The sequence below is a fragment of the Poecilia mexicana genome, unplaced genomic scaffold (assembly GCF_051168715.1).
Source record: "Poecilia mexicana isolate PSO_F unplaced genomic scaffold, ASM5116871v1 scaffold_1, whole genome shotgun sequence".
NCBI lineage: Eukaryota > Metazoa > Chordata > Actinopteri > Cyprinodontiformes > Poeciliidae > Poecilia > Poecilia mexicana.
In genome coordinates, this window is record NW_028263370.1 from 3,618,870 (window position 1) to 3,641,196 (window position 22,327).

Below are 22,327 nucleotides of genomic sequence, written 5' to 3' on the forward strand. Positions count from 1 at the left end.
AGTTTATTGCTAAAACTTTCTATATTAAGTCTACTTTTTATTTGCATGTTTGTAATGAATACTTGTGGGTCCATTACTGTTTTGTTTTTTAAAAGAAAGGTATTTTCATAAACTGTATTCTGCTCACCTTTTTAAGCAAAAATAAATACAGATACACAGCGATGTAATAAAACGTAATTTACTTACAAAAGCAGAGTGAAAATTTCACTGTAAAAATAAAATAATTATTTACACCAACACACCCAGAAAACCCAAAGTTTACCAATGAAAACTAATGAAATATTTGGATGAGGAACAGAAAATAGTTCACAGTTGGTAGAAAAAGTGCTTCTTAAAAAGGAGATGAAATCTAAATATTTCTGCTTTATTAAATACAAAATTATATGGATGTTGAACAGTTAGTTAAAAAGAAGTCCTTAGGTATGACACACAAAGTCTGTCGTGTCTGCACCTTATTAGGAAGTAACGATGTGCAGATAAAGCATCAAACTTTTATCTATAAAATGTTTTCTTTGTTTTTCTTTTTTCACCAGTGGTTTCGTGCTGCTAGTTTTCTCCATATAAAAAGCCGAATCGATCTTCCGCCGCTGCGCGAAGTCCATCACGTCTTTGCGTTTTGTCCCAGTTACAAACCCAGTGGCTGAAGATTCCTCAGACAATTGAGGAAGTTCATCTTCCAGAAGCTCAGCGGAGCTCAACATCCAGAGTCCTGCAGCGGCGAAAAACAGGGAAAGTGAGCAGAATCAGAGGAGCAGCAGGAAGCTCATTTCTGCATTCAGCAGGAGGCGCGATAACAATTGTAGGGGTAATTTATGCAGCTGTGCACAAACTGGTCAGGAGCTGATAAACCCAGCTGCATTACTCTACTACTCACAGCTGAACTTGCAGCAAGGCTGAACGGACCGTGGTGAAAACATAAGGAAAAATTTCTCTCAGATCTTAAAGTGACAGCATCACAACACAGGTTTAATGACACGGTATTTGTGAAGTATTTAGTTATTGTCATTCTATGCTATGTACTGCAATGCATGCTGGCCAAAAATAATTAACAGCCACATGTTTGCAGCGCTGTGTGAGCCATCAGATCAGAGCTGTCAGATTAAATCCACGTGTCCAGATTAATGTTGTTCAGAAGAAACACGCTTTCCCTAAAGTCTGTAACAGAGCTGATTCAAATCAGACTCGCAAATAATCCCAGATTATTACACTTCCCATGTTTTTAGGAACAACCAACATTTATCCTGGGAAAACTCTGAGATCATTTTCAGCAGGCTTTTATTTTTCTCCCATCCTGTCAACTAATTAGGGACGATTCTAGGAAATTAAATCTTCAGGGATCCATAGTCGAAATGTGCCCAACAGCAGCAACAGGATCCACACAAGCCCGTCGTTCTGCAATCCACAGACTGACCTGGCTTGGGAGATTCCTCGCTGGGGTCCGTTTGCGCTCGTGGACGGACTGAAGCCGAGTAATTAGGAACTTTTTGTCTTCTCCCTCCTGCACAGAGTAATGAAAGAAAACGAGGAGCATGAGTGAGTCTGGACCGTTCACTGTCTTACTAGTTAACTGGACTGAGAACAGAGGTGTGTGTGTGTGTGCGTTTGTTTGTAATACCTTGTGGGGACGATTTTCCTGACATATGCTACGTTGTGGGGACCAATCGCTCCTCGTGGGGACCTGAGCCTGGTCCCCACAAGGGGAAACCCTGTTTTTGGGTCAGGGGTCAGAGTTAGGGCTAAGGTATGAATTGAGTTTTGGTTAGGGTTAGGGTTAGGTATGTGATGGTTAGGGTTAGGAAAAGGGTAAAGGTAAGGTTTAGGCTGTAGAAATTAGTAGAAATGAATGGAAGTCAATGGAAAGTCCCCACAAAGATAGCAAAACAAACGTGTGTGTGTGTGTGTGTGTGTGTGTGTGTGTGTGTGTGTGTGTGTGTGTGTGTGTGTGTGTGTGTGTGTGTGTGTGTGTGTGTGTGTGTCCGGGCAAAGCGCTTACATTTTCTATCTGCTCCTGCAGTAAAGCGATGATCTTCCTTTGGCCGTCCACCACCTGACTCTGGAAGTAAATGACTATCCTGGGAAAAAAAGACAGAAAGTCAAAAACATGCAGAGTGTAATTAGACAACCTGCATAATTACAGTGTTTAGAAATGTAAGTTTAAACAGTATATTCTGTTCGCCTGCATCATCCTGCTACAGTGTGGTTCTTAAAAGAGTGTGTGTGTGTGTGTGTGTGTGTGTGTGTGTGTGTGTGTGTGTGTGTGTGTGTGTGTGAGAACTCACAGAAAGATGGCTGCTCCCACAAACAGGAAAAGGGGATTTTCCACCAAATAGGTGTGAGCATCAGCCAGAAAGGACAAGCTGCGGTTTTCGTCAACCAGCTCAGCAATCCTTTGTTTCCCCGCCTGGATCATGGTTTTGTTCCCACGGAAAGGACCGCATGACCCTGAGGATGGGAGCCTGTAGGCAGAACAAAAAGGCAAAAAATAAAAATAAAAATTCAACGACTACATGCATTTCTATTTTTCTGCATTCACAGAAACAACAGTCTCTTTTGAGATTGTTGTTTTACAAAGGTTGCTTTCACTAAAAGTGTCCGGATTGACACTGCAATCATTGTTGCCTAAGAGTTTATCACAATTTTTGTTTTGTTTTGTTTATTTCCCTGCATTTTTGCAGATTGTCCAAAATATCCCTCCTTCAAGCTCAGATTCTCTTTTACCATCACTTTTGTGCTTGTGACATGCTGCTCCATCTCTCTGGGAAATCCATGGTCCATCACCAAATTGCTCCTGAATTGTTGGACATTTTTGATCTAGGGCAGGGTTTTTCTTTTAGGAATCCTCTTTAGGACCCAGATGTGAGACTTGCTGGATTTTCTTCAAGGCAACTGGACCTCTCTCCTTGAGGTTTTAAATAATGGCTGATTACGGTAACATTTTACTAGCACCAGTTTCTCTGCATAAGAAGAAGAATTTTAGCAATTTTAAAGCAAACATTTTGCTCCTCTAACTGAGGGCTAACCTTAAAAACACTGAAGTGCTGCTCAGAGGTCATTTTGTGGCAACTACTTGCTTTTTAAACGATTTCCACACCTGGAAGTTTTACTAAAATCAGTAGGAACTGCAATGTCAGTCCCTGTTCTGCGTTTCATTGGTGAGCACTGATGGATAACACGGTGCGGGGCGGCAATAGAGACGGCCGCATCTCGAGTCGTGTCGCGGTACCTCCACATGGTGTACGTGACGCACACGGAGGAACCGAGGAAGGAGGGGAAGCACAGGAGGGTGATGAAGATGGTGGTCATCTGGCTGACTCTGTATGGCCGGCTGGGGGCCTGGCAGTTCATCATCACGCTGCTCTGTGGGAAGGAAAGACACAAACGCAGATGGTCAGAGGGGTCAGAGGTCACCTGGAAAACCTGAGAGCCGAGTGTGTGAGAAGCATGGATGTTGTGCAACACGACTAATGATTGGATGAGTAATCTATAGATCTGCTATTGTGACGATTAATCGATAGCTAAATTAAGTTGATGGCCATTTCAATAATCGATTAATCACGATTAATCGTTTCAGCCGTAGAGTCAAACCAAACAAACGTGAAAGGTAATAAAGTTGTAACTGAGTAGAGTTTGATACCATCTTAATGTAGAAGAGCAGCAGCAGTTTGAGGATCTGCACAGCAGGCAGGAGGGGAGTGAAGAGAAGACCCAACCTGGAGAGAAGAAAACGGACGGCCGTCACAGCACTCTGTGTGTGTTTATATATGTGTGTGTTTATGCTAGCAACACGGTCGGTACCAGGCCAACGTCTGTCCGTAGATGAGGTCCAGGACGTTCTTGGCGATATCAAACCCCGGTCTTCTGTTTCGCTTGAGCACTTTGTCAGAGAATAACCTGCAGAGAGAAGCAAGGCGAGGCGTTGCTAATGTGAAGTTAGCCAGCGCCACCTGGTGGCAGCGCTGAAAACTGCCACCAGGTTAAGCTGCTTACTCTGTTTTTGGCTTCAGTTCGTCCTAATTAAAAACAACAAATGCAACAGATAACATTATGTTGGCTTGTAATAGTCAATATTATATTCAGGGCTTCAGCTACCTATTTTTTTTTGTTTGTTTTTAAGTTAATAAACAAATTGCCACATTCTGCAGCTTTTTCCATCCAAGCCTTTTATGCAATATTAGAAATAAACTAATAATTTAGTTCCTTTTTTATTTTAAATAAGAAAACAAACATTATTTAGCCCAGAATGTAAGAATGTATCGTTCATTTCATTAATGCTTGATCATGTGTAGCAACGGATTCTGGTAACAACACTGTGCAATCATACTGTGATCAACAATTAGTTAATTTTCTTTATTTTCTTTATTTATTTATTTTTACATGAATCTGGTTAGCTTCATGTGCTAACCAGCTCATGTCGCTCTACAACATTAGAAACTGGCGATGCTCTCCTAATTGATGAGATTAACTTTCTTAAATCACGGTTTCTTCTGGCAGGTTGTGTTACTAAAACATTAACTTGTTCGTATGACCTTCAGCGTTTTGGACAATTTGCCGCCCAGCGCCAGCACTAAGGAGGAGAACACCTCCACCCTCCGAGTGCAACTCTAATAAAATATTCAGCAGGAGGCTTTTGGATTATAAAGGTTCCTGAAATCCGGTGTGCTTTAAAAAGCAGCACTAAGAACATTCAGCTGTTGAGGATCGACCCACCTCCAAAGCAGCTCTCCAAACAGGGTATCCAGCAGAGAGAAGATGAAGTCGATGACTAGGAAGCGGTAAAGATCCTGACCAACAAAACTCTCCCAGCACTTGAATGTCTACGTAACAGAAATCACGCAGGATAAGCAACGCACTGAAGAAGAAGAAACACAAGGATCGTCCTTCTCGAAAGCCACTCCAATAAATTTACCTTGTTACCGTTGGCGCTGCCAGCCACTCGTTTCAACCAATGGAAGCAGAGGACTCCAAGCACGCTCACTTTTAATATCAAGTTCCTATAAAACACAGACGGATCCAGAGATGCCTCAGGTTCTCTCAGCACTGAAACAGTTCAGACGCGATTCGACAAGAATCCCACTGCTGCTCTTACCGACTGAGTGAAACAAACGTGCGCAGAGATGGAGAGTTGTACTTCTCCATCCAGGCTGTGAGCTGGAAGAGGATCGGCAGCATCAAGTTGATGAAGGAGACGAGGACAGGCAGAGCCAAGAGGCTGGCTTCTTTTAGTAACCCTGGATCCCTGGAGTCATTTTCCGAACTTTCCTGCTGATTTTTGTAGAGAGGCAGATAAGATGGAGAAAGTTACGACGAGGTATTTGCCTCATTGTCATTCAGACGCAGAGTTTCGTCTGTTGAAAAAGTTTTACACGACCGTTTACAGATTTTAATTATTAGTTTTGATTACAGGTCACAGCTAATGTGACGCACAGTGTCCATATTTTCACCTTTTGTTACGCTGCAGCCACCAACGTCAATGCATGTTAAGCGCCAGACTAACACAAAGCTGTGGAAGGAGGGAAGGTAAATGATGCATGTTTTAGGTGAAATGAGACCAAAACTGGACTTTTTGGCAGCGGGTGTAGTGGCAAACTGGGATTTCACACCATGACGGTGGCAGCATTATGCTGTGGGGATGCTTTTCTTCAGCAGGGACAAGAAAGATGGTGAGAGTTGAGAGGAAGTTGGATGGAGCTAAACATAACTAGGCTTCTTTTTGCCTCCCAACTTTGAATAAATCTACCACAGAAGTTCCTGTTTGGACCTTTTTTTGGTACCACAAACCCACGATGCATCAAGTGACTATTTGAGTAACACTATTTGAGCGGCATGTTTGGTTCAATTACTCTTAAGGTCTCTTTTTGGTTTTTATGGACAAATAGTCACGAAACATGTGAAGCTACGATTGTGATATAATGTCCTGGTGAAAGTCTGGATTTAAATCAAAGTCCAGCTTGCAATAAAAATTAACAGTTTGAGCTATTCTAGATGAAAACGATGACAGAGATAAACACCAAAACAGTAGTGAAAGATTGTAGTGAAAGATTTTCTACAAGTGATTTAGACTCTCCAGATTTTTGTTTATAAACAAACTACAAAACCAAGCTTTATCGACTTTACAGTCGTGCTCCGTTTTGTGTTTGTCATGTAAAACCTTCATAAAACACACACAAAATGTCAAAGTTAACTTCTGTATGTCAGGCTAATTAAATTGTCAATTAAATTGTCAAAATATGGGGGACAGTATCAATAAAACAGTGAATAACGATAATCATCGGTTTGTGCGATTGATTTGCCTACATAACAAAAGTGGCACAGTGAAACAAAAACATCCCGTGTGCAAAAACAAAAAACAAAAAACAAACAAAAAGCAAATCCACTCAGCCTTACTTTTTTGTGCATATAATCTGAGAAGCAGTAAATCCCGGCCACGCATCCAGCGGTAGCCCCAAGGCAGAGTGTCCAGCTGAAGCCATGAATCAGCAGTTTGATCAACTTGTCTAAGATCGTATTGCTGACGAGCCTGTGATGTGTGTCTCCCAGCAGCTCCTGCAGGGAGACGAAGTCGGGAGTGGTGAAATACCAACATCCAAAACAAAGCAAGAAAAGGAAACTGTGACGGAGGCTGTGGAAGAATGTGTCGGATCATCACACTCCCTTTAAGCGACAGCGCAGGAAGGGAGGACGGAGAAGGAGGTGATTTTGTAAACGAAGCGAGTCTGCGTGTACCTTGAGCTGGGTGCAGATGTTTTCAGACAGCAGCTTGACCGAGCTTCTCTTGATGACCTTAAAGTCCCACGAGCAGAAGACCTTCATGGCCAACATGCCGTTGGACTTGTCGATCCTGAAGCTCTGACCAAACGACTTTGACATGCTGTCGGGAAGATAAAACGCAAATATTTCAGTCTCTGTGTTAATTTAAAAGATAAATTCCCGATATTTCATTCAGAAAACCTCACCTGTACACAAGGATGATGCATGTAATGAAGAAGGACAGTCCGATTGTGAAAAAATATGCAAGTGGCATATTGTAGGACAGGGACTTTGAGTCGCACTCCGGTCTGGTGGAGTTGTTCTTCGGACAGTTCGGCAGCGTGTGGTTACTGTAGTATCCGTAGTACAGCAGGGTGTTGGAGAAGTAGCCCTGAGGCAGAACAAATGGGATTCAGACAGAACCTTTCAAGCTTCATTTTTTTACTCTGTACTCTGTAAACTAAAGTAAAAAAAAAAATAAAAATCTAACTGCAAAAACATGGCTTGGCATATTTTAAAAATAAAAAAAAAAAGGACATAAATGGTTTTATTTATGTACATAAATGGATTTAACTGGAAATATTTCCACTGGCTCACATAGGAGATTTCTGATCAACACAGGAAATTTTACAATTTGATGAGATAACCATGCAAAAACGTAACGGTACTCCATCAACCTCTCATGCACCGCATTCCTCCATAGTGATAACATTTTTAAGTGAAGGAAGACGGAGAGCAAAGTCCAGCGTTTTAAAGAAGCAGTGCGAGTAATTACAATCGAGCAGGAAAAACTGTAGCAGTCACGGAAAGACGAAAACTGGAAGACGGTCTTGTTGACATTAGATCAGGACTAATTATGCCTAAGTAAGTCGCTTAAACCCAGCTAAAATATTACATCTCTACCACTGGTGCAAAGTTATGGATTACTCAACAATCTTCTGCATTTATAAAAACACTGTCTTTATTTTATTTTCATATTACGCCTCTCTGTAATGCGTTGTTTTTCCTAAGGCGTCTTAGATATTCACCTTTTTTGCACCACAGTGGTTTTAGTGTAACCAAGACTGGTGTTAACAAAACACTCAAACCCAGCCACTCACATTGAGCATCGACATATTACGCTGCTTACCATCAAATCCATTAAGGAAACATAAACCAGCTGACCTCAGTGAAAATTTTAGTCAAATTAGCTCGAGAGTCAACGCAGCCGTAAGCTAAGTATTCACTGATTTGAACGGGAAATGTCAGAGGATTTTACAGCATTTATGTACCAAAATATGTTATAGATCCAGCTCCAGTTGTACATTTTCAACCTATTTTAGGTTTTAAAGAGACGCGGCACCCCGCTTGGTGCCTGCCGAATCCTTTCAGACACGCTAAACGAGCCGTCAGTGCTACAAATCCTCAACTCATCTCGACGATATCAATTACGTGTCAGGGTGGAACCTCTGGGAAATAATCAGTTTGCTGAACGAGGAGGTCTGCACTGTTGAAATTATTAATAAGTTTGTTAGTTGCAGCTGTCTGTGAGTCTACAAAAGGACCTAAAGCTAGCGAACCAACAAAAGGTTTGGCGAATGGCTCCTTCGAGCCGCTTACCCCTCCGGTGAGGAGCTCCAGTCCAGTGAAGGGCGTTCTGCTTTCAGGCAGCTCTGGGGGGTACACCGCCTGCGGAACCACCAAGAACGAACCCAAGACCAGAAAAAGGAACACGTTGAAGAAGAGGAGAGTCTTGAGGAACAGGAAGTAGGAGAGGACCCCGGAGCCGAAGCGCCCGCTGACTCTCTTGAGCGGCATTTGCCACAGCTGCAGGGAGTGCAGGAAGGACAGACAGCTGTACCAGCTGTGCCTCAGGGCCTGGGAGGAGATGGAGAAACGGAGGCAAGTTGGAGTCAATGAGGAGTTTTACGAAGGAGTACGCGTGCTTGTGGTTTTGTGGGTCAAAGCTCACAACTGCCTTGGCAGCAGAGCAACTGAGCTGGGCTGACGGCAGCACCTACAGGAAACACCCACTGATGGCAAACCGAGAGAAATCATTTAAATATGATGGAAAAATTCACATGTTTTCCTGTTTTCAGAGCATTTCTTTACACACTGTGTGTAGAAGGTTGGAGAATATTTTTTAAAATCTATTATGCATCATCTCACCTCCTTGGCTTTATGTCCCCTCACACCTTCACCTCTTAATACATTTGCTTAACAGTGACAATGCTGCAACTCAGTAAAATCTCATTAGTGCTTTTATCCTGATGTAGTTCACTGATAAAACCTGAGTAGTAGGTTGTCCAGTGTTTTATACACAGCAGATTATGCAGGACTTTACAATTATTCAGCATGCTGGTTGTCTGTGTACTGGACATCTGCCTTGATTTTCCCTTTTGCTGTTGCTATCAAATGCAGAATTAATCGTAATGCATGCAAATGGCAAGAAAACTCAATCAATAAAGAGTCGCCTTGTTATGCAGATAATTTCTTATTTGAAAACAATCGCAACGAACAAATGAGGCTGCTGGAGCAGCAACTCATTTCATGACCTGATAGTGAGAGCTGTGCTTTCGCCACTGAATGTTCAAAGCGAATCTTCCCCTGTAGGAGTGAACAGCACAGTTTCTGCAGCAGCGTCTTGCACAACACACACTTATTAAAAGGCCACGTACAGCACACACTGTTCAGAAAGCAGTTTAGGACATCAATTATATCAATAGTGTGCGTTACTAATATGAGCATCTTCCTTGAGAGGGGTTGAGCTGTGAAAGTTTGCTGCTGAAAATAAGCCTCTGGCCGGCGTGCAAAACACTACATGTAATGGAAAATTACCATTCCACACCCATCACCCGCCATTCTTCAGAATGGACAGGAAACTAGCCGGGCATAATGGGAAGAAGTGCAACAGTACAATGACCCCAAACACGGTCAGAGCTGTGATGAAACAATAACTCAGTGCATGTTTGTATGTCAAAACGGTCCAGTCAAAGTCCAGATTTAAATCCGAATGAATGAGAATCTTTGGAAAGAGACGAAAGCTGAAGCTCACGTGTGAGCGCCGTCCATTTGGAGTTCGAGTCATTTTGCAAAGACGAAGGGGCAAAAATGTAAGTATCTAAAAGGACAAAGATGGCAGAAACGCTCACTGGTCACACGCACATGTACGCACACACACACACAAATTGGAGGGAAATCTACCCTAAACTTTTCAGACCATTTCCTTTTCATAAGTGCAAATGCCTTTCGGTTGGTCCACCAAGTCAAAATCCAAAGGAATATAGTTTAGTTTGTTGAAGTAAATTGAAAAAATGTGAAGTAAAATTGGTATGAATACTTTTGCAAGGTGCTGTATGTATGTCACCGTGTATACATTGAGGTTATATCTAACAAATGAGGCGAGAAACAATGTAACAAATCTTATTTTTAATAAGGTTACTTACTAAAATGATTTGAAATTTCAGATAACTGCAACAGGGAAGATTACTGCTGGAACGTGTTCGCTTAGTCATTTCCAACGTCAACCTCCTGGTGAGAGGCAGAGGCGAAAATTATACAGATTTATCAGCAAGGTAATGGAGCGATAAGAGCAAAAATAATAATAATAATGTACCTGAGGCCTTTTTTCTCAGACAAATTCAGAGGCATTTCTTTGAGCATCCTCATTCGGTCAACCGCCGACAAGTCCTGCAGGTTTTTGACCAGTCGCTCCTGCTTCTTCTCTGCAACACATCCAGCAGGGCCGTTTTACACGTTACGCTTCGTTTCTGGAAAACGGTTTATTCAGCGGAGACGCTTCTGCACCTGCCGAGTCTGTAGTGTCCACCTCCACGCCGTAGCCTCGGATGCTGGGCCTGGCGGAGCGAGAGAAGTCTTTGATGGACGCCCTTTTCTGCGTGCGTCTCCGAAGCTCAGTGGTCCTGTTGTAGTACTGAGAGATGATGGCTCCCCGGCTGCGGCCTGGAGGACGAAAATGATCCGGTTGGTCAGCGTGTGGTATAATTCATCATCACGTTTCAACAAAAGTCATCTTACATTTGCAACAACATAAAAAAAAAATAATAATAATTCTGGTCTGAGCTGTGATCAACTTTCCATTTGGGTCACACATTTCTAGGGATGTTTATCTAAGTAAGAAGGGAAGCAACAGTGTGAACCGAGAAAGTCTGACTTCTCCTACGTGTTAAATTAAGCTGGTCTTGCTCCTCCAGAGGGACAGCGAGTCGTTTCCATGACAGCCGAGAGAAATCTCCCCCATAACTCTGGGGCTATTCAAAGTCCATTTCCCATTGGTGCATGTCAGAAAGACGTCTCCAGGGAAACACCCAGAGCTCAAACTGCCTTAGCCGAGTTGTTCTCATACAGAGGAACAACGCATCAACTCAAAACATTAGATTATTAATAAAACATGTATTTATTTCAGTAACTATATTCCATAAGTGAAACATTTCATAGATGATTTGCACAGACTGACGTTATCAAACCTTTATGATGACTTTCAGTGTACACATCATGAAAGAAAACCACATTTAGGATACATGTAGAATATTAAGTGAGACCAAAGAAAAATAATTAATACTACTGAAACATGAGATTGATAAAAAGTAAAAGAGCTCCTTTTATTCTGACAAATTAGTCTAATCGGTTCGAATATTCTAATGAGATGTTCTTGAACGTCCTGAGATGACTGAGCTCCAAAACTCAGGTCAAACTCCAGTTTTCTTCTACTTTCCAATCCAGATAGTAAAATTGATCAGTTTTATGTCAAGACGCAAATCATTTCTCAGTTATATTTGATCAGGCCGATAAAAAAAATTACATTTTTGACACAGAAATGTCTAACCTGCAGTAGCTGTCTGAGGCAGGAATCCCTGAATCAATACGGCACATGAGGTTGCTTTGACTTTGAATAACAATGGTCAAGATGATCAGAAATTATTAAAATATAAATTTAACAAATTGCATTTCATAATCTAAGGTTAACTCCTTGAATTAAATGACTGAAACTGGAATAGATGATCAATTACTTAGATGAGGCTGTAGAATACACATAAAAAAAAGTCGGAGGAACCAAACGAAACGATCACAGGATAAATTGTAACATGTGATACAAAGAGATCATCTTGTTGGTTTTGGACACAAACCGACATATCTATCAAACCATTTCTGAAAACACGCAGCACCACCTGACCTTCCTCAGAAAGGAAGGCAAACTGCTTCCTTGTGAAACTCTGCTCAGTTGCGACACATCCGTTTCTTTTCTTAAATCTATATCCTGTGGCACCAGCGATGGCAGCCTGAGTAGAAACTCTCATCACTGACTGGGCCGGGCGACACAAAGCACTTCTTAATGTATGCTTACAAACCACAGCCACATACAATAAAAATAAACACACACAGTCATTATATCCTTATCAGATTTCACCATGCTGAGGGTGGGCGTGGTGGTCATACATTTAAATGCTGTTGAGGAGACACATCTTCAGTGAAGCTATTTAAAATCAGCAACGAACTGAGAACAGTCTCTTCTCAGTTTGTCAGGGGAACTAAAACACTCCAAACTTATGCAACCCGTACTGACCGATAGTGCGGCTCGGCATGGAGGAGAGGATCTTCAGGGTGGCTGAAGACCAGCGATCCTTGAGGAGAGAGTCCGTTTGCGTTTCATCGTCCTCTTCTGCAGCTTCATCGCTTCCTATCCTCCATCCCCGATTCTCAGAGGGTGACAAATACGCCACATTGTCTGTCAGAGTGGACACACACACCCATGCACTCAATCAACATATCGCTGCGCAACGCTGAGAAAAGAAGACTTTTGATTTTAAAAAGAGCAAATATATCAAATAGTATTAGTCAGAATGAAGAAGTCTGTCAGGGTAATTGCAAGTAGAAAAATAACCGATAATTGCATTTCCTTTAATTTCCTTCTCATTTCGCACGAACAATCTCCAATGGAGTACCTCGGCCCTCGTCGTCTGGGTTCCCCTGCAGATGCTGCAGCTCGATGGCATCAGACTGTCCCTCGTTCTGACTCTGTTCTGCAATCAGCTGGCTGAACGAATCATGAACCACGTTCTCGTCTGCTGGGCTTCTACCAGAGGAACACAAGGATTAAAAAAAAAAAAAAAAGGAAAATACATTGTGTACTGAATTGATTCAGTACACAATGGTGGGGTCCTTTGAAAACAGGAAGGAAGTAAAAATACTGCAGATAAAATACAACGAATCAGAAACCCAGTGGGTGGAAAACGCAGTGATTTCAGTGTTGAGTGTTTATGTGGTCCTCCTTCTGGATGTGCTGTAAAAAGGGTCGTCTGTTGTTCCATTTGTTGCCAATAAAAGGCCCAAAGGACAGCAAGTCCATTTCCATTGAAGACTATTGTTTTTTTTTTCTCTACACAGAGACCGTAAGGAGGAAACGCATTCAAGCATGACTTTGTGAAAACTGCACTTCTTCCAGGAGCGGACAATGAACTAGATGTCGACAACAGATCACTAGGAGAGAGTTCAATTTTACATTTCCTCGTATCTTTTCATTCTCCCAGGCATTTTGATTGAGGCACACTCCCTCAGCAGGCAGCGTGAATGAACAAGACCCAACATGAGAAACCAAAGGGGAAAAAAAAAAAAAAGAAAAAAAAAAAAGAACAATGGTTAGGCTTACTCCAGTCCAGCTTCCACTGCGGGGTGACTCAGATCAAAGTTTACATTTTGAGCCATTCTTCTTCTCTCAGCCCCTCGATCTCAAGAGCGGTCACACCCTCACTTGACCGGATCTGCCCTCCACCCCGAGCATGGCGTTCAGTTCTTCCTAACCTGTAGGAGGAGGAAAAATGTTAGAGGAGGATGTGTGCTTAAAGTACGCATGAGTAAAAAAAAAAAAATGCCAACAGTTTTCTTTTCACTCCGGCGCTTCGGTCGTGTCTCGGCTCGTCCTCAACTGGTTTTACCAACACAAAGACACAAACAGAAAAAACTGACTTCACGCCAACCACCTTTGGTGTCACCACATCTTTGTGGAACAGAAGTAACAAAAGTAAATGTGTAACCACTTAAAAGTATACATTGATTTAAAGCTGTAAATATCTTTATTTTTTTGTCCCTGCTGCCCATATTCGGAGTCCTCTGTGATAAGAATGACGATTATGACTCATGTTTTCGTCTCGTCATGACGGACTACGTCACTTTGTCCGGACCTATAACAGATCTATTGTGTGTGGCTGAGAACGGCAGTCGCCACCACAGAAGTGAATATTTATGAGAGAACGATGACGGCCAACTGGAAAGAGTTTCTTTTGTGGGACGTTTGGACCGAACAAGCCGCTCTGCTGTAAATCTGGCTTTGTTTAGGTGTTACAGCGCCATTAACGGTTTCATCAAACATCCAGAGAGAATATGCCCCGTTGCTTAAATGCATCGCAGATGTGAACTTACGCATTCGTGAGGAATTTAAGATTCAAGAGAACCGAGGCCAGACGTGAATTAACGATCAATACAAACCTCCTTACAAGAACCATCATCAAAAGATGCTTTCGAGAAGGAGGGGGGGGGGGAGGAGTGTTTGTACAGACAACAGGTCCAAATAACTGAGGACTAACACTCAACGTTACAACAACGTTTTGGTCTTTATAAAGACTGTTGATGGCAGTAAGTATGCTGGACTGGATTTTATTTTGGGGAACTGGAGTAAAGGGGGGTTAATGCAAATGTATTTCTAAAATAAGTAGAAATAAAAACAAGATGTAATTTTCCTTCCATTTCACAATCAAATGCTTCGTGTTAGTCTACGACTTAACCTGCTGTAAAATGCAGTTAGCGCTGGTCGACTAGCTTCTTAATAAAGGAGTTTTGGGAGTCTGGTGTTTAGTTTGAAAACAAATGAACATCAGAGTTCATATCTAGATTCTGTAGCATTTACCTTACTTATTACTAATCTGACTTGGTATATTAAGATGTTGCAGACAAAAATTGAGGTAGTAACTTTCCCGTTTTAAACTAATGTTGGTGTGTTCTGATACCAGTTTTCACCAGACAGAGTATTCCAGTTTAGGTACTTTCCGACTCAGAGTAGTTAACAAGTTGGAACTTATACTTCACACGATAACTTTTGAAAGTAAATATGTTTTATTTGGAATAGTGTGGCTCCTGTTCCTTTTAAAAAGATGTCATCAACAAGTTTTTCTTCCGAGGCAGAAGAAAAACTTGTTGATGACATCTTCTTAAGAGATGGTTAATGACACCTTCTTTTTAAGAAGAGACTGTATTAAGTTATAAATAGAGTGTGACATACAGACTGATCAGTCTTCGAATGCACCATCACATTATTCGTTAACGGATGCCGTTTTCGCTAGATTTTTAGATGTATACATTTAGCCCAAATCCAAAAAGAAGTTCAGGCCGGCTCCACAGAGGAGCTGCGCCTCAAAGGTGTGTTTTGCACAGCTGAATGGTCGACGTGTGAGATTGAAAGATTTCTCAAACATGCATGAAAGAATTAAGGCAACACTCTGTGTTGTCTATGTATTTTGATGTGGGGAAACAATGTATAACACAATGTAAAGCTAAATAAAAGGCAGTATTACATAATACTGCCCTTTTGATAAGCCTGTGACGCATACACAGAGAAAGACAAATGACTTTGCATGAAAACGTGTCTAGTTCCACTTTTTCAAGAAAAGGAACAAGTAGGAAGGAAAGTCAGGTGCAGATTTTCATTAGGCTGTTACAAGTGCAGAATAAATAAATATGCATGCAGCTACACCCTGCTCCGCTCCTATCAATCACACATCCCAGGTAAAAACAGAGTTATGCTAATTACTGTACCCTACTTGGTGGTTGTCTAATAATAAATCAAAGCTTAATTAAAATAATATGTCGGACTCCACTAAACTAAAGCCATTCAATCATACCAACACCAATCCACACTTGATTTAATCTGTCAACAATTAGCGATTAACACGTAAATAGAGAACAGCTAACCTTGGTGGAAAATAAAAACTATAGATATGTGCATCATAATCACGTGAATTTGCAAAGGTTTTTTTTCTTCTAAAGAAGACGGCGAGTTTTGTTTTCTCACGTCCTTATTTTGTGAAAACCACATTAGAGGAGTATAAATCTCCTCCCTAAATCTGCAGATCTATGATTCTGTTTAACATAAAACACATGTGTTTTATTTCCTTCGATAACTTAAGTAGTATTATGTTGAACTGAAACGAGATAAATTGACTTCAGTAAAAATTAAGAAGCACTAATCATGAAACAACAAGATGAGCTACATGTTCCTCAACTGAGCCAGTAGTTTTGAATCCAACAGGGGAAAAGGGATTAGTAGATTATCACTATCTGTGCCTGAAAGATATGCTCCAATCTATTATCATGTCACTCGAAACATTTATGTCTCCCCCTCGCCTGAAGTGTAATAAAAACAGAACCTTAACCATCAAAACTGAACGTACCGAGTTGTGGGCAAAGAAACACAAAGAGAACCAGGTGCAAAAAAGAAGAATGAATGTGAATGAGTTCATGTTGGAAGTGTCAGCTTAGTTTTGGTGGTGAATTATGATAATAAACTAGTTCAATTATAATCTGTGTAAACTGCAGAACTTAAGACTGGCTATTGTTGAATGCATTATCCGTAATGGAGCTGACTAATCCGAGTTTAAAATTTATGAGCTTTTGAAGAGACGGTCTATCTGCTGCCTTTCAGGACGCTCCGTTGTGCTGATGCATTGAATGCCTCATCCACTTCCTGTTTACATGAACTAGCAACAGAGAGCACAGCAGGTTTTCTCTGCAGATTTCACCACTTCATATGTCATACTTTTTGATTTAAGACCAATATCTCCACAGAAATGTACAAACTTCATCCAGTAAACTGGTGGGAAATTTGCACTTATCTATAATGGACGCAAAAAAAAAAAAAAAGCTGGCTTAGCAAAGGACTATTAGCGGCTAATTAGCGGTAGGCTCAATCGGCTGGGTGGAACTCAATATTTCGCCTGACAGAAAAATCCTGCGAGAAAAAAATATACATGGAATGAACAAGATTAAATAGTCCTGTCAAGATAAAACTTAAAACATGCGACTGACGTGCTCTTAAAGCATTCAACTCACTTTTTAAAATGAATTTAAGAAGTTTCATGTGCAATTTTAGACACATGAATTTAAGACCTTTCATCGGACATCTTGCAACTGTTCCAGATTCACTGACGGTCTTAGAAACAATTTATTTTCTAAATAAAAACATCTAGTCCAGAAAAGTTGTGTCAGGTGTACACAGCTTTTAGCAAAAACATAAAGCAGAATAATTACGGAACTAGACTTTTTGTCATTGTGGATGAAAATATGAACTGTTCTACATACTATTCTGTTTGCAGTCAAAATATCTGGGAGTCGGGGGAGGAGGGGAGGTGGGATCTACTATAAAGAAGAGAGATTTTAACTTTCAGCATTTCTGACCTGTCACGGTCTAGTCAAAGCTCAGAACTACATTCAAAAAAACATTTCGGTCACTTAACGAGGGGTAGGGTGCAAACAAACGTCCTCACAATCTCATAGATTTAGAGAAGTCTTGCAAAGCAGAGTGAGTAAATACTCAGGTCAAGATGTGACCTGTACATTGAACTCAACACTAAGACAGCTAATGCAAACAGCCTTTTAAAGTGTCCAATCACAGGTTGCTATATATAAAAGGTAACATGCCCTGTCATAAAAACAACATGCACACAGCGCTCAGCTACGTCTATGCATGAGAAAAATTTAGTGAGATAAGACAAAGACCCAGACACTTTTCTCAAGGTGAAGGTACTGCTGGTTGAGTCCTCAGTAAATAAAGTTCACACAGCACACATGGAGCTCTGAATATCCACCAGGAATATAACCAAACAGTTTGAAAATGTCCTTCTGAAACTTGGTTTTCTCCCACGTACAGGTGCTGGTCATAAAATTAGAATATTGTGATAAAGTTCATTATTTTCCATAATGTCATGATAAAAATTAAATTGTCATATATTTTAGATTCATTGCACACCAACTGAAATATTTCAGGTCTTTTATTGTTTTAATTTTGATGATTTTGGCAAACAGCTCATGAAAACCCAAAATCCCTGTCTCAAAAAATTAGAATATTATGAAAAGGTTCTCTGAACGAGCAATAAAAATAATCATCTGAATCAACAAAGTAACTCTAAACACCTGAAAAAGATTCCTGAGGCCTTTAAAAACTCCCAGCCTGGTTCATTACTCAAAACCGCAATCATGGGTCAGACTGCTGACCTGACTGCTGTCCAGAAGGCCATCACTGACATCCTCAAGCAAGAGGGTGAGAAACGGAAAGAAATTTCTGAACGAATCGGCTGTTTGCAGAGTGTTATATCAAGGCACCTCAGTGGGAAGTCAGTAGGAAGGAAAAAGTGTGGCAGAAAACGCTGCACAACGAGAAGAGGTGACCGGACCCTGAGGAAGATTGTGGAGAAGGGCCGATTCCAGACCTTGGGGGAAGCAGTGGACTGAGTCTGGAGTAGAAACATCCAGAGCCACTGTGCACTGGCGTGTGCAGGAAATGGGCTACAGGTGCCACATTCCCCAGGTCAAAGGTCAAGCCACTTTTGAACCAGAAACAGCAGCAGAAGCGCCTGACCTGGGCTACAGAGAAGCAGCACTTTGGACCACTGTTGTTCAGTGGTCCAAAGTACTTTTTTTCGGATGAAAGCAAACTTTGCATGTCATTCGGAAAACAAAGTGCCAGACTCTGGAGGAAGACTGGGGAGAAGGAAATGCCAAAATGCCAGAAGTCCAGTGTCAAGTACCCACAGTCAGTGATGGTCTGGGTGCCATGTCAGCTGCTGGTGTTGGTCCACTGGGTTTTATCAAAGGCAGGATCAATGCAGCAGCTATCAGGAGATTTTGAAGCACTTCATGCTTCCATCTGCTGAAAAGTTTTATGGAGATGAAAATTTAATTTGGTCTGGAATCGGCCCTTCTCCACAATCTTCCTCAGGGTCCGGTCACCTCTTCTCGTTGTGTAGCGTTTTCTGCCACACTTTTTCCTTCCTACTGACTTCCCACAAAGGTGCCTTGATATAACACTCTGCAAACAGCCGATTCGTTCAGAAATTTCTTTCTGTTTCTCACCCTCTTGCTTGAGGATGTCAGTGATGGCCTTCTGGACAGCAGTCAGGTCAGCAATCTGACCCATGATTGCGGTTTTGAGTAATGAACCAGGTTGGGAGTTTTTAAAGGCCTCAGGAATCTTTTTCAGGTGTTTAGAGTTACTTTGTTGATTCAGATGATTATTTTTATTGCTCGTTCAGAGAACCTTTTCATAATTTTCTAATTTTTTGAGACAGGGATTTTGGGTTTTCATGAGCTGTTTGCCAAAATCATCAAAATTAAAACAATAAAAGACCTGAAATATTTCAGTTGGTGTGCAATGAATCTAAAATATATGACAATTTAATTTTTATCATGACATTATGGAAAATAATGAACTTTATCACAATATTCTAATTTTATGACCAGCACCTGTATAGTCCCGTTACACAAGCTACAGCCAACAGATTTTCCTTGTTACTCTCTCACAAACAGGCTTTGTCCCCATTACCAGACTTTTCTAGGATCATGTTGCACTTTTTTTTTTTTTTTTTGCCATACTCCGAGCGTTTTCTGTGCAGCTCAAGACATAAACAGTCCTCTTGAGACCCTTCAGTTAGAGGCGGATACTGTGGGAGTGGGACACAGCGCATGACCAATGAGTCAAAGTTGAGCTCTTGTCCTGCCAAATTAAATATACTTGAAACAAAGAGAGGAGTGGTCGACCACTAATCCAGCCTGACTAGAGTTCAGGCTGGATTCAGACAAAGATGACGAAAAAGAAAAACTCGTGTTACAAAACATCGATTTGAGTGGATTAATGTAGACATCCAAGGCTAAAGATTAATCAATCCCTTGCATCATAAGTAAGTATGTTTATTATCCAGAACAGAAACCAAAAGGAATTTAGTCAGCAGCATGGGGCTAAAGAAAAGGAAGGAGTTTGAAGTCATCTGTCCTGTAAACTCTGACCGCTTTAAAGCTGATTGCCTTTCTAGCTGTCTTTAGCTTTAAGGCAATCTCACAGTTCTTAGAAAAGGTACTAACAGATTCAGCTGTGATTTAAAGCAAGGAGGGAAGAGCGGATAAAACAACGAAACGTGTCAAAACTTAGACTAACGTGCAGCCTCTAAACTCCAAGAATTCAATTTAGAAATTCACGACTTTTCTAGACTGATATTTGTAGAGTTGCTACCTAAAAGTTGAGGAATTAATTTTGATTGAAAATGGCTCTTAGGATACAAAAGTTGAATATTGTCTTCTTCTATTATTTTGACAAACAAAGCCCCATCATGGGGCATTTCTACCAAAGTGGTTCTGGTGCTAAAGCAGAGTTCATTTTTCACTTTTTGTGGATAATCAGTGTTTAATTACACAACACATATTCTTATTTATCTCAGTATCTTCACAAACAGAATCCCTATGATCCCCAGATTTATTTTTAAGTGCTATTTTTAGCAATAAGTTGTGCTTTTGTCGTGCTTCACTATCACAGTCAAAGGATCTGCAGCTCTGCTGGAGAACAGGAGTTAAAAGCACAAAATCCCCTGGCGGCATCAAAAGACAGACGCTGTTAAAGAACCGAGTCGGAAATTATGTTTGTGAATTTCAGCAAATATCTGTGAGCTCAGCTCTCTACGCAGCGCAGTAATCTACTTAAGCTTCGGGAGAAGTAATATCACAACCTGAAGATGAGAAAGAGAGAGCTGTTGCTATGCTTACGCTAATGTCTTCAGCTTAGCACTGGAACCAGTTTAACAGAAGAGGAGACGGATATCGGCATCACCAGCAGTAACCTGGTCAGTGCACGTTAGTGCATTTTTTTTTTTTTCCAATGTCACATGCTGCTTTTATTTTAATTATGTGAAGCACTTTGAAATGCCTTGCTGCTGAAATGTGCTATACAAATAAAATTTGATTGATTTTGATTGATTGATCACTGCCATTTATTAAAAGCTTCAATATCTAAAGACTAAAACTCTACTTAGCAGTTGTCTTGAGATCTTGGATCAGAACATTTTATATGTTACAAATTGAAAGCCGAGCAACATAAAGACCCAAGAGTGTCGGGATTTAAAACAAGCATGCATATGACACAGGTAAAAGGTATTTTAATGATCTTCTTTCTCAACATACTTTCATGCTGCAACATCTGAAGTCAAGTACACACAGCTCAATGGGATCATCATTCTATTACAGTAAAAAGCAGATGCTCAAAAAAAGCCAATTCTAAACAGTTAAACAGTTATCTATCTTAGCCCGCTGATGTTGATCACCCTAACCGAGCATCTGTTGACAATTACCAAAACAACAATGTTTGTCCAACATTGCAGGAATCCAGTTACAGTTTAACTTCATACTGAACTCTGTTCCAGGCCTATAATTGCCCTCACTCAGAGCAGGGGATTCTAAATTATAGGTTTGCCGTCGAGTCTTTTAGAGATATTGAACTGAATGGAACAAAAAAGTTCCTGTTGTAAACGGAGACAGAAGAAGAACTCTGAGCCCAGGGCAGAACAAAGCTACCTGCCATCACAGAAACAGGAAAACTCTCCGATCAGATTGTGAATCTGAAACCTCCTCCGCCTAATCAGCTCCAAGCTCCGGGCAACAACAAAGGACAGTCTTCCCCCATCCTCACTAACACCGACTCTCCTCTGAGTTCTGCCTGTTAAAAATGTCCACTCGCCTAAACTTTAACTGACGAACAGCGGCGGACAATGAGACAACTACTTTTAGAGTCTTCGGTAACCTGACACAGTTGTAAATAACAAAATAATTGGATTTTAAACGTGAAAGAGTAAAGAGGTGGTCAAATAAAGCACAGTTAAACCGAGACAGTGTTTAACTTACCCACCAGCTAACTTGACAGCCAGTTCAACCGACCCACCAGAGGGACTGTCAGTCAAAACTGCAGTATTGTGCCAGCAGCGGGGAGGAACCATTAACGAATTGCCTTTTAACATTAAAACAAAACCGATACAGGTTTGACGTTGGTTTAAAACCAAGTATATTTGTTTAAATATCCAATATAGACTTCGAGGAGATTCAAGTTATTTTTTTTGTCTGTATCCTATTTTGTTAGGTTATCGACTTAATGTAAAGGCGACCCCCGCAGAGCAGGCGCGGGTGGTTCAGTCCTACTCAGACTCGCCGGCGAGTACTTACACACAAATACCAACGGAGGCTGAAAGTAGTTTTTCAAGCGTGGAAGAACAGCAGCGACCTGCAAACGACAAGTCTTTCACATAATATGAAATGACTCGGGGCGGAGTTGTATGGGACAGAGCTGGATTTTGTCCCGTCTTCCTGTTAAGAACATCCCCACCCTGAACAGGTTCCAGTAAACAATCTTGGAGAGGGGCCAAGTTCACGCATAGTTACGCTAATATGTTTTTGGGAACACACCGAGCTCAAACATTATGCTTTTGGCATCAGATTGAACCCTGCCACATCAAACGAATTATTAAAAAAAAGTTACTTATTTTAAATCAATTTAAAAAAA

The 22,327-nt window shown here is 41.1% G+C and overlaps 1 protein-coding gene across 4 annotated transcripts; it reads right to left on the reverse strand.

Moving 5' to 3' along the window:
• Positions 1 to 162: 162 nt before the first annotated feature.
• tmc6b (transmembrane channel-like 6b) lies at positions 163 to 22,082 on the reverse strand. Of its 4 annotated transcripts, none has more exons than XM_088008631.1 (21): positions 21,991 to 22,082; positions 13,394 to 13,545; positions 12,690 to 12,820; positions 12,311 to 12,472; positions 10,534 to 10,689; positions 10,343 to 10,451; positions 10,173 to 10,257; positions 8,347 to 8,604; positions 6,954 to 7,138; positions 6,724 to 6,868; positions 6,385 to 6,543; positions 5,087 to 5,262; positions 4,907 to 4,991; positions 4,708 to 4,814; positions 3,796 to 3,891; positions 3,635 to 3,710; positions 3,224 to 3,357; positions 2,280 to 2,456; positions 1,994 to 2,072; positions 1,412 to 1,498; positions 163 to 709 (listed from the first exon to the last, which is right to left on the reverse strand). In XM_088008631.1, the coding sequence occupies exons 2-21, from the start codon at positions 13,447 to 13,449 to the stop codon at positions 695 to 697; spliced, it is 2,478 nt and encodes an 825-aa protein (XP_087864757.1). In that variant the 5' UTR covers positions 13,450 to 13,545; positions 21,991 to 22,082; the 3' UTR covers positions 163 to 694. The 4 variants fall into 4 exon arrangements, with proteins under 4 accessions (XP_087864757.1, XP_087864793.1, XP_014842063.2 ...); XM_088008667.1 differs by lacking the exon at positions 21,991 to 22,082 and adding an exon at positions 21,676 to 21,814 and having other exon boundaries at positions 5,087 to 5,259; XM_014986577.2 differs by lacking the exon at positions 21,991 to 22,082 and adding an exon at positions 21,676 to 21,814.
• Between the last annotated feature and the right edge of the window lie 245 nt (positions 22,083 to 22,327).

Excerpts from the sequence above, each read along its gene's own strand:
- tmc6b (XM_088008631.1), bottom strand. The coding sequence starts at position 13,449 with ATGGCTCAAAATGTAAACTTTGATCTGAGTCACCCCGCAGTGGAAGCT. Across the intron at positions 4,992-5,086 it reads ACGTTTGTTTCACTCAGTCG|GAACTTGATATTAAAAGTGA; the intron begins GTAAGAGCAGCA and ends TGTGTTTTATAG. Across the intron at positions 1,499-1,993 it reads TGCAGGAGCAGATAGAAAAT|GAGGGAGAAGACAAAAAGTT; the intron begins GTAAGCGCTTTG and ends TACTCTGTGCAG.